At 39.1% G+C, this 13153-nt stretch overlaps 1 protein-coding gene across 4 annotated transcripts in view; it reads left to right on the top strand.

Annotated features, from left to right (window-relative positions):
• LOC132545107 (ras-related protein Rab-3-like) overlaps positions 1-13153 on the top strand; it is a 73508-nt gene that overhangs the window by 22790 nt on the left and 37565 nt on the right. For 3 of the 4 annotated variants that reach the window (XM_060208774.1, XM_060208772.1, XM_060208773.1), the window contains exon 2: positions 12539-12763. In XM_060208774.1, the coding sequence (XP_060064757.1) occupies positions 12539-12763 (225 nt within the window). Of the gene's footprint in view, positions 1-9142; positions 9213-12538; positions 12764-13153 lie in introns of those variants that run through there. The other variant, XM_060208775.1, reaches the window with a different exon arrangement.

The following is a 13153-nucleotide window of genomic DNA, read 5'->3' as shown; positions in this document are numbered from 1 at the left end:
GACTGTGTGTTGTCTTGGTGACTTGGAGTGACTGTGTGAGTGACTCTGTGTGATGTCTTTGTGACGAAGTGACTGTGTGATGTCTTGGTGACGGAGTGACTGTGATGTCTTGGTGACAGAGTTACTGTGAGATGTCTTGGTGACGGAGTGACTGTGTGATGTCTTGGTGACGGAGTGACTGTGTGATGTCTTGGTGACGGAGTGACTGTGTGATGTCTTGTGACGGAGTGACTGTGTTGTCTTGGTGACTGAGTGACTGTGTGATGTCTTGGTGACAAAGTGACTGTGTGATGTCTTGGTGATTGAGTGACTGTGTGATGTCTTGGTGACGGAGTGACTGTGTGATGTCTTGATGATTGAGTGACTTTGTGATGTTTTTAGTGATAGAGTGACTGTGTTGTCTTGGTGACATAGTGACTGGTGATGTCTTGGTGACAGAGTTACTGTGTGATGTCTTGGTGATGGAGTGACTGTGTGATGTCTTGGTGACGGAGTGACTGTGTGTTGTCTTGGTGATGGAGTGACTGTGTGATGTCTTGGTGACGGAGTGACTGTGTGATGTCTTGGTGACGGAGTGACTGTGTGATGTCTTGGTGACGGAGTGACTGTGTGATGTCTTGGTGACTGACTGTGTGATGTCTTGGTGACTGTGTGATGTCTGGGTGACGGAGTGACTGTGTGATGTCTTGGTGACGAAGTGACTGTGTTGTCTTGGTGACGGAGTGACTGTGTGATGTCTTGGTGACAGAGTGACTGTGTGTTGTCTTGGTGATGGAGTGACTGTGTGATGTCTTGGTGACGGAGTGACTGTGTGATGTCTTGGTGACAAAGTGACTGTGTGATGTCTTGGTGATTGAGTGACTGTGTGATGTCTTGGTGACGGAGTGACTGTGTGATGTCTTGGTGACGGAGTGACTGTGTGATGTCTTGTGACGGAGTGACTGTGTTGTCTTGGTGACTGAGTGACTGTGTGATGTCTTGGTGATGGAGTGACTGTGTGATGTCTTGGTGACAGAGTGACTGTGTGTTGTATTTGTGATGAAGTGACTCTGTGATGTCTTGGTGACGGAGTGACTGTGTGACGGAGTGACTGTGTGATGTCTTGGTGACAAAGTGACTGTGATGTCTTGGTGATGGAGTGACTGTCATGTCATGGTGCTGGAGTGACTGTGTGATGTTTTTAGTGATGGAGTGAGTGTGGTGTCTTGGCGACGAAGTGACTGTGTGATGTCTTGGTGACGGAGTGACTGTGATGTCTTGGTGACAGAGTGACTGTGTGATGTCTTGGTGATAGAGTGACTGTGTGATGTCTTGGTGACGGAGTGACTGTGTGATGTCTTGGTGACGGAGTGACTGTGTGATGTCTTGGTGACAGAGTTACTGTGTGATGTCTTGGTGATGGAGTGACTTTGTGTTGTCTTGGTGTCAGAGTTACTGTGTGTTGTCTTGGTGATGGAGTGACTGTGTGATGTTTTGGTGTCGGAGTGACTGTGTGATGTCTTGGTGACGGAGTGACTGTGTGATGTCTTGGTGACAGAGTTACTGTGAGATGTCTTGGTGACGGAGTGACTGTGTGATGTCTTGGTGACGGAGTGACTGTGTGTTGTCTTGGTGATGGAATGACTGTGTGATGTCTTGGTGACAGAGTGACTTTGTGATGTTTTTAGTGATAGAGTGACTGTGTTGTCTTGGTGACATAGTGACTGTGTGATGTCTTGGTGAGTGACTGTGTGTTGTCTTGACATAGAATTATTACTTAGATGAATAACCAACTTATTGAAAACTTTCAATTAGTAATGAAAGTAACAAGGACATGTATACTTTGCTGCAAACAATTTATGAAAAGTGTTTTCACTGAAGTGTAAAAATCTGCTTTTTTTATACACTGTACATTTAATTTAGGAGGGATAAGAGATCATTGTTCTACATTGGTAAATGGCACAGCCAACTAGCTGAATTCTGTAGGCTTTTCTAAAAATTCATATGTCTCGTCCAATGATATTTGAGTACTATCATACTATCACTTTCTAGCCAAATTAAAATATTGACCCTAATCAATTATTTAATTAAAGCACACATCTGTTGGCTAAATGGTGAATCCTGTAAGGTAATTGTTATGTGTAACACTTTTGTCAAACTCACAGAGAAAATTACCAGCACCATATTGATTTTCCCCAAGGAATGTTTGTTCAGTTTGAATGTTCTGCAGGCTTCTTGGTCCTGTGTATGTTTATCATAGCAGTGATGTCTTACCTCTATAGGTCTTTAACATCCAAGCTCCTCTGTAATGTAGATCAATATTTCATGGGATGGGGGGACTACTTTACTTGTGTACACATTTTCAGATCAATCATATTGCAATAGAATGTTGACTACAACAGTTATATGTCTTTATTAACTTCTTTAACAACAGTAATGGATTTACAGTAAAGTACTTTATCAGGCGTTGACTAACAACAGTGATAGATCTACAGTAAAGTCCTTTATCAGAAGTTGACTAACAACAGTGATAGATCTACAGTAAAGTCCTTTATCAGAAGTTGACTAACAACAGTGATAGATCTACAGTAAAGTCCTTTATCAGAAGTTGACTAACAACAGTGATAGATCTACAGTAAAGTCCTTTATCAGAAGTTGACTAACAACAGTGATAGATCTACAGTAAAGTCCTTTATCAGAAGTTGACTAACAACAGATCTAGATCTACAGTAAAGTCCTTTATCAGAAGTTGACTAACAACAGATCTAGATCTACAGTAAAGTCCTTTATCAGAAGTTGACTAACAACAGTGATAGATCTACAGTAAAGTCCTTTATCAGAAGTTGACTAACAACAGTGATAGATCTACAGTAAAGTCCTTTATCAGAAGTTGACTAACAACAGATCTAGATCTACAGTACAGTCCTTTATCAGAAGTTGACTAACAACAGTGATAGATCTACAGTAAAGTCCTTTATCAGAAGTTGACTAACAACAGTGATAGATCTACAGTAAAGTCCTTTATCAGAAGTTGACTAACAACAGTGATAGATCTACAGTAAAGTCCTTTATCAGAAGTTGACTAACAACAGTGATAGATCTACAGTAAAGTCCTTTATCAGGAGTTGACTAACAACAGATATATATCTACTGTAAAGTCCTTTATCAGGAGTTGACTAACAACAGATATATATCTACTGTAAAGTCCTTTATCAGGAGTTGACTAACAACAAATATACATCTATACTGAAATCCTTTATAATATTTTCAGAAATTTCAGATAAATATGTATGTTATACAGAAAATGGAACAAGCTGTATTGGTTTATATTTCAGTATGCATTTTTAGGTCGCCTGAGCCATTATGATTTGTCTGTTGTCGTGCGTTGTTAACTTTTCACATATTCAACTTCTCAAGAACCACTGAATAGATTTTGACAAAACTTGGCACAAAGCATCCCCATGGGAAGCCGCTTCAAGTTTGCGAAGAAAAAGGGCATGGCCCCAAAAGAGGCCCCAGGAGGGGGAAAAAGGGTGTAAAATTAGGTAAATCTTTAAAAATCTTCTTCTCATGAACCAACGGTCAGATTAAGTTCATATTTGATATTAATGTCCTTATGGCCAGGTCTACAAAGTTTGCGAATGAAAAAAAATTGGGTCAAAAACGGTCCCACGAGGGGGCGCTAAAAAGGTTAAAAAATTCAACTTTGACCGATTTCAACCAAATTTGGTAGAAAGCATCCCTTAGTAAAGTACATATGAAATTATATTGAAAAAAGTGATTATGTCCCCTTTGGGCCCATAAGGGGTGTTAAAGGGGCCATATGTAAAAACCTTCATTAAATGACTACTTCTCAAGAACCAGTAGATGGATTTTGACCAAAATTGGCACAAAGCATCCCCATGGGAAGCCACTTCAAGTTTGCGAAGAAAAAGGGCATGGGCCCAATAGGGGCTCCAGAAGGGGGAAAAAGGGTGTAAAATTAGGTAAATTTTTTAAAATCTTCTTCTCGTGAACCAAAAGTCAGATTAAATTCATATTTGAAATTTGGGTTCTTATGGCATGGTCTACAAAGTTTGCGAATGAAAAAAAAATTGGGTCAAAAACAGCCCCATTAGGGGGCGCTCAAAAAAGTCAAAAATTAAACTTTGACCGATTTCAACCAAATTTGGTAGAAAGCATCCCTTAGTGAAAGACATATGAAATTATGTTGAAAAAAGTGATTATGTCCTCTTTGGGGCCCATAAGGGGTGTAAAAGGGGCCATATGTAAAAACTTTCATTAAATGACTACTTCTCAAGAACCAGTAGATGGATTTTGACCAAACTTGGCACAAAGCATCCCCATGGGAAGCCGCTTCAAGTTTCAGGAGGGGGAAAAAGGGGAAACTTGATACGAATGTTCTACACAAGGTCCTGGCAAGTGTTTTAACTTTTTGGGGCGATTCAAAATCCAAGATGGTCACCCTGGCCTCTGTTTGGATAAGACATTATGGACTTCCTCTGAAGAACCATTTGGTGGGTCATGTTCAAACTTGGTACAGATGTTTTACACATGGTCCTGCACAAGTGTTGTTACATTTTTGCAACATTTTAAAAACCCCAGATTATTGACATATATTTCTCAGGTGACTGTTAAGACCCCTCCTTGGGCCTCTTGTCTTATATCTATACATTTTAATAATACATTTTTAATAGAAATACATTTAATTATTAGTAATACATTTGACTATTCATAGACAGATCTGTCAGTTGATAGATCAGGAGATGTGATAGACATTGGCCACTACAGTTAGTCCTAGACACGAGATGTCCCTAAATGTCAAGTTTTATTAAATGTCAGCTATGAGGCAATTTGCTGTCAGTGATGATTTTGTGTTATTATATTTCTTTGAAACCAGCTTGCTTATCTGTAACACAAGGGGGTGTTTGGTATTTAATATATATTATCTGTATGTAGGAAGGGTGACATGGGCTACATCTGTTTTATAACACCACCATCCTTGTGTCAGTAGACAGCTTGACAGTTACAATGGTTTAACCTAACAAAGCAGTATTTCCCCCTTGTAGATGACATGGACTATCAACATCTATACTGACATGTAGTGACCTAAGGTGCCATATGTCCAGCTCAGACCACTAGTGACCTAAGGTACTATATGTCCTGCTCAGACCACTAGTGACCAAAGGTACCATCTGTCCACCTCGGACCACTAGTGACCAAAGGTACCATCTGTCCAGCTCAGACCACTAGTGACCAGAGGTGCCATATGTCCAGCTCAGACTACTAGTGACCTAAGGTACCATATGTCCAGCTCAGACCACTAGTGACCTGAGGTGCCATATGTATATCTCAGACCACTAGTGACCTAAGATACCATATGTCTAGCTCAGACCACTAGTGACCTAAGATACCATATGTCCAGCTTAGACCACTAGTGACCTGAGGTGCCATCTGTCCAGCTCAGACCACTAGTGACCTAAGATACCATATGTCCAGCTGAGACCAGTAGTGACCTAAGGTACCATAGGTCCTGCTCAGACCACTAGTGACCAAAGGTACCATCTGTCCAGCTCAGACCACTAGTGACCAAAGGTACCATCTGTCCAGCTCAGACCACTAGTGACCTGAGGTGCCATATGTCCAGCTCAGACCACTAGTGACCTAAGGTACCATCTGTCCACCTTGGACCACTAGTGACCAAAGGTACCATCTGTCCAGCTCAGACCACTAGTGACCTGAGGTGCCATATGTCCAGCTCAGACCACTAGTGATCTAAGGTACCATATGTCCAGCTCAGACCACTAGTGACCTAAGATACCATATGTCTAGCTCAGACCACTAGTGACCTAAGGTACCATCTGTCCAGCTTAGACCAATAGTGACCTGAGGTGCCATATGTCCATCTCAGACCACTAGTGACCTAAGATACCATATGTCCAGCTCAGACCACTAGTGACCTAAGGTACCATAGGTTCTGCTCAGACCACTAGTGACCAAAGGTACCATCTGTCCAGCTCAGACCACTAGTGACCAAAGGTACCATCTGTCCAGCTCAGACCACTAGTGACCTGAGGTGCCATATGTCCAGCTCAGACCACTAGTGACCTAAGGTACCATATGTCTAGCTCAGACCACTAGTGACCAAAGGTACCATCTGTCCACCTCCGACCAGTAGTGACCAAAGGTACCATCTGTCCAGCTCAGACCACTAGTGACCTGAGGTGCCATATGTCCAGCTCAGACCACTAGTGACCTAAGGTACTATATGTCCTGCTCAGACCACTAGTGACCAAAGGTACCATCTGTCCACCTCGGACCACTAGTGACCAAAGGTACCATCTGTCCAGCTCAGACCACTAGTGACCAAAGGTACCATATGTCCAGCTCAGACCACTAGTGACCTGAGTTGCCATATGTCTAGCTCAGACCACTAGTGACCTAAGGTACCATATGTCCAGCTCAGACCACTAGTGACCTAAGGTACCATATGTCCAGCTCAGACCACTAGTGACCTAAGATACCATATGTCTAGCTCAGACCGCTAGTGACCTAAGGTACCATATGTTCATCTCAGACCACTAGTGACCTAAGGTACCATATGTTCATCTCAGACCACTAGTGACCTAAGGTACCATATGTCCAGCTCAGACCACTAGTGACCTAAGGTACCATATGTCCAGCTCAGACCACTAGTGACCTGAGTTGCCATATGTCTAGCTCAGACCACTAGTGACCTAAGGTACCATTTGTCCAGCTCAGACCACTAGTGACCTGAGTTGCCATATGTCTAGCTCAGACCACTAGTGACCTAAGGTACCATATGTCCAGCTCAGACCACTAGTGACCTAAGGTACCATATGTCCAGCTCAGACCACTAGTGACCTAAGATACCATATGTCTAGCTCAGACCGCTAGTGACCTAAGGTACCATATGTTCATCTCAGACCACTAGTGACCTAAGGTACCATATGTTCATCTCAGACCACTAGTGACCTAAGGTACCATATGTCCAGCTCAGACCACTAGTGACCTAAGGTACCATATGTCCAGCTCAGACCACTAGTGACCTGAGTTGCCATATGTCTAGCTCAGACCACTAGTGACCTAAGGTACCATATGTCCAGCTCAGACCACTAGTGACCTAAGGTACCATATGTCCAGCTCAGACCACTAGTGACCTAAGATACCATATGTCTAGCTCAGACCACTAGTGACCTAAGGTACCATATGTTCATCTCAGACCACTAGTGACCTAAGGTACCATATGTCCAGCTCAGACCACTAGTGACCAAAGATACCATCTGTCCAGCTAAGACCACTAGTGACCAAAGGTACCATATGTCCAGCTCAGACCACTAGTGACCTGAGTTGCCATATGTCTAGCTCAGACCACTAGTGACCTAAGGTACCATATGTCCAGCTCAGACCACTAGTGACCTAAGGTACCATATGTCCAGCTCAGACCACTAGTGACCTAAGGTACCATATGTCCAGCTCAGACCACTAGTGACCTGAGGTGCCATATGTATATCTCAGACCACTAGTGACCTAAGATACCATATGTCTAGCTCAGACCACTATTGACCTAAGTTGCCATATGTCCAGCTTAGACCACTAGTGACCTAAGATACCATATGTCCAGCTCAGACCACTAGTGACCTGAAGTGCCATATGTCCATCTCAGACCACTAGTGACCTAAGGTACCATATGTCCAGCTCAGACCACTAGTGACCTGAGGTGCCATATGTCCAGCTCAGACCACTAGTGACCTGAGGTGCCATATGTCCATCTCAGACCACTAGTGACCTAAGGTGCCATATGTCCAGCTCAGACCACTAGTGACCTAAGGTACCATATGTCCAGCTCAGGCCACTAGTGACCTTAGGTACCATATGTCCAGCTTAGATCAGTAGTTACCTTTTGGACCAGATGGTCAATGGACACAGTTAATATTTTTCCTGAGACAAAAACCTTAGATCTTTGTCAGAGGGTTTGAAGTGAGAGTCTAGAGTTGCTGTAATTTCATGTTTTTTTTTTTTTCGAAAAGCAATATTTTTTGTGGTCACTCGATTTTGCATAAGATTATAGAGCTTGATAATTCCACTATTATGTCTATTAAAACTTGTGTGATTCATAGACACATTTTTTAATGGATTTCTCAATATCAGTGAAAATAAAATTAGCACTAATATTAAACTAAAGATTTGAACTTAATACATTATCATCCTTCCCTGGTAGATTTATGACTGCTGGTATTAAATGCATTCATTCTCATTTTCTCCGTTACAGAGTTTGTTATTATGATGAATCCATATACAGATGTCGCAGAGATGGTTTTACAGAAGTTCATAGATTTAATTTCCTCGGATAAGCTGTATCAGGTGTAACAGACCAGAACCTAGAAATATGTGTAGACCTCTATTTATCACTTATTGAGTGGTAAATTCTGAAAAAAAAGGATTTTATTTGAATGAATCTAGAATGTAGGTAGAACGTAGGGTACACCATATTGATTTCATGATTAGTGAAATGTGATGTTGAAGTCTGTCATACAGAGCATTATATCCAGAAATTTAGACTGATATAGGGCAAATTGGGCAGCGATATATTAAAAAAAATGATCCAGTATTTAAGTGTCTCATCGTTTAATTTAGTAAATATCAGTGGTTTGTATCTGTTGATGTTTTTAATATTAATGTGTTCTAATAAAAGAAGGTTTAACATAACAGACAGTGTGTGACGAATATGTTCATAAACAAATTAACTCTATGGTAAATAAACAAGACGTGTTCAGGTGAAAGGCTGCAATACTATCCTGTAGGTAAGGATAAGTTTGTATGATAAAACACACCTAAATTCAGTAGTAAACAAACAAGACATGTTTAGGTGAAAAGGCTGCAATACTATCCTGTATGTAAGGATAAGTTTGTACAGTAAAACACACCTAATAATGTTACCCAGGAACAGCTATTGTCAATGTCTAGTAAATTATTTAGCCCCTGGTCCAACACTGTTTTGGTTTTGAAACGAGCCCTGTATGGATTTGCCAATATTATAGATTTTCTACATCTCCACCTTAGTGCTTTAGTAGCTGTGTCGTTGTGGTTGTGGGTGAGTGGATCAGGCTGCTTATAGTGAGAACATCACTCCCTGTCACAGCTGTTTGTAACACTGGACTTTTGTCACTTGTTCTCCAGTCAATCTCCCTTATCACATTCCTTTAGACAAGGTAAGATTCATTCATTAATACCCACTTTATCAAAAGTCTTCTATCTCATTCTCATACTTATAATTTCTGCTGTGTTGGTCAGTCAACCTTTAACTAATTATGTGTGTAGACTGTCTCAGGTTCACAAAGGTGTAGGTTCAACTTTGGATGTTAAAGGTTGCAGGAAGGAGAACATTATTATTAGATTTTTCAATATTGATTTTCGTGATGCTATCTTCAGGCATATATTATGACCAATGAACCTGCTGAAGTAGGGGAAGCCATCTTTGATTTCAGACTGTTAGCTGTGTACAGTTTAAGCGTGTTAACTTCTATACAGCCTTTACGAGTCTGTGGCTGTGGTTGCAGTGGTGCTAGATAGGAAGCTGTTTCTGTTCTGTGGATACTTTTGGGTATAAACAGGGCTGTTGTGGACCCATAGTGATTTCCTCCTGTTACCTGTCTCTTCTCTTAATGGCCCTCCTACCACAGCCGGGTGATGCCACGGTAATTCTTCTATATATCTTTTCTACCAATATTGCCATGGTGATGTACTGTTGCTCTTAATTAATTATCAACTAATTTCTTGTTGCTTTCCTCATTGATATAGACAAAATTCTCTACAATATCTGTCTGTTTAACTGGTCACAGCATCCAACACATCAAAATTCTCTACAATTTCTGTCTGTTTAACTGGTCACAGCATCCAACACATCAAAATTCTCTACAATTTCTGTCTATTTAAATGATGACATTTTGGCTATAATTTCCAGTTATAGGTAACTCTATATATAATCAACCCTGGGGGTCAGAGAATGACTGTTGACTCATTGAATGTTAAGAGATACACTTACTTATTTCTAGATAATTCTGTATCTTTTGTGGGTAATTCTAGAGATATATTTACTTGACATGGACTTAATTAAAGGTTTGGTGTATATAAGTTTATGACATTTGATTTTATGATAATAATGAAGAAGGTTTGGTTAAAAAGGTTTTTTTTTCTTTGATAGGTTGAAGACATTCCTGTTTAACAGCGTTGTTGTGATAGAGATCTTTTAAACATCCAGTTAGACAAAAACTGTATGCCACATTACTGTTCCTGTATTATACTGATTGTACACCTGTTAGACTTGTTTAGAACTCATTCATCTACAGTACATCATTTTAAAATTTGCTGAGTACACACATTTGTTGCGGCAGCACTACAGCTAATGAATTTTAATCTGCAAAGTGATTTCGTCATTATATATTTTTTTCATATCTTCACAGTATTAACAAAATCATCCTTTTTACCCAAATGTAAAGGCAGATCTGACAAGATAAATAGAGTTGAAAATTGATTTTTTTTCTCTTTCCTTAAAGTGTTTCGTATAATTGATACTAATGATATAGAAATCAATATCAAGTATATCTATAAATAGCTTATACCTCTTTATGGGGAGATCTATTACATCTATATGATACAATGTAATACTGACTAGTATGTCTATAAATAGCGTATACCTCTTTGTGGGGGGATCTATTACATCTATATAATACAATGTAATACTGACTAGTATGTCTATAAATAGCTTATACTTCTTTGTTGGGGGATCTATTACATCTACATAATACAATGTAGTACTGACTAGTATGTATATAAATAGCTTATACTTCTTTGTGGGGGGTCTATTACATCTATATAATGCAATGTTATACTGACTAGTATGTATATAAATAGCTTATACTTCTTTGTGGGGGGATCTATAACATCTATATAATACAATGTAATACTGACTAGTATGTCTATAAATAGCTTATACTTCTTTGTGGGGGGTCTATTACATCTATATAATACAATGTTATACTGAGTAGTATGTATATAAATAGCTTATACTTCTTTGTGGGGGATCTATTACATCTATATAATACAATGTAATACTGACTAGTATGTATATAAATAGCTTATACTTCTTTGTGGGGGGATCTATTACATCTATATAATACAATGTAATACTGACTAGTATTAATTAACTGATTTTAGAATGCTAACAATTGATTTAATCTATAATGAGATTTGACCACTTGTCAGTCATTTAGGCTTTAGAATTTTTTTTAATTTTTTTTTTTTCGTAATTTTTTTATTTATCAAAATTTTGTATAGTTCATAAAAATAACAAGACAATATTTAAAGCACACATACCAACATTCACACATAATCTTTAAACCTGCAAAAGCCATTTAGTAAGAAAAAGTATCTCAAAAGTGATAAGGATTTTACTCAGAAATGAGGTTCATTAAAAATATGTCCGTGTTTTAGATCAGGAAGCAGCAGTCTTAAACAATTGTATGATGTTGTAACATTTATCATCCCTTAGTCTGATGTTTGTTTGTTTTTTATTTTCATCCTGTGAACACAACACAAATTGTGTGGAGGTGAGGTCTCCTAGTAGGATGTGGCCCCTGGTGGCTACATTAATGAACAGTATATATGAAACCTTACCATAGACCATGCTAAGCAATAGGGTAAATATCTTAAACAAGGACACAACCCGCACAGAGTGGTCTGTCTCATGTGGAACTCATACTAGCCCTCAGTCAAGGGTTTCATAAAAGATAGATGTTGCCTGAATTTAAATCAGGAGACGTCAGGAAATGATTGTTGCCCAGTAACTTGCTTAAAAAGAAGGGCTTTGAAATTAGTTCAGATGAATGACCTCCTGCCTGCTTTCAAGTTTATTGTCAGATTGAAATTTATTTTATCAATTTTTTTTAATAAAGAAGGTAGAGATGTTCGATTTGTTACACACTTGGGTTTAAAAAAAATTGACCATCAGTCACCAAATCAAATACATTTAAAGGAAACTTAGAATGTCTGTTTGTCCACTATGATACAAGTATCAGGCTGTCACCCAACACAACATTAGGCTTAAAATCATTCTTCACTCAGTTACAAGAGCATCACCCCTTAGGATAGCTCTGAATAGTTTTTTCTGGGGCAATACACAAATAAACCGAAACACAAACTTACATAATAGCAATAGAAAGTATATCAAGACTACATACTGAACCCCTGTCTCCTGCCAATTGGGCAGAATAACAAGTTCTGCTTAAATGATTTGAACTCTAAAACTTGAGCCTCCTACAGAATCTGTTTTGCTGATGTAAGTTGTGAATTAGAAAGACCATGCTTTGGACTTATATTATCTAGTCACAAATGATGACTTCAAATGCTATAATGTTGGAATGCTTTATTGTATTGAAATGTCTTGTAATCTAAGATTAAATATTTATATCTTGTCAGGGGCTTCATGTATTACTACTGTATACAATTCATTTCATATTTTGTTTTCCTTTCATTACAGATGGCTTCAGCAAATGATTCAAAATGGCAGAAAGATGCCGCAGACCAGAACTTTGACTATATGTTCAAACTACTTATTATCGGGAACAGTAGTGTGGGTAAAACATCGTTTTTGTTTAGATACGCCGATGACTCTTTCACCTCCGCATTTGTTAGCACAGTGGGCATAGATTTCAAAGTAAAAACAGTGTTTCGCCAGGACAAAAGAGTAAAGTTACAAATTTGGGTAAGTACAAGATTCTTTTTCTAAACTGTTTTTTTTTTGTTGCTGTGTATTTCTATTTTTTTTGTAATTGACTTCAAATTAAACCTTCAAACTTTTAGCCCACCATCCTCAATCAGATGGTAGGCTATTCAAATTGCTCTGCATCTGTGGTCTGTCTGTGGTCCGTCTGTCCGTAAATAATTGTTGTTGTACAGAATGGATCTTTCTCAAACTGCATATGAAGGTTTCCCTTGGTATCTAGTTGTGCCAGTTTGATTTTGGGTCTGATGAGAAAAACAAAATGGCCGAAAGGTGGCCATGTACTGTAAAGATCCTTCTCAAATTTCATGTATAGGTTCCTCATGGTCCCTAGTAGTGCCTGTATGAGTGATCAGAAAAATGGTTGACAAG

This window comes from Ylistrum balloti, unplaced genomic scaffold (assembly GCF_031769215.1).
Source record: "Ylistrum balloti isolate Yb309-2 unplaced genomic scaffold, AGI_CSIRO_Ybal_v1 Utg369828, whole genome shotgun sequence".
In the NCBI taxonomy this organism is placed as follows: Eukaryota; Metazoa; Mollusca; class Bivalvia; order Pectinida; family Pectinidae; genus Ylistrum; species Ylistrum balloti.
Note: the sequence above shows the minus strand (reverse complement) of the source record. Positions and strands in the feature narration are given on the sequence as shown.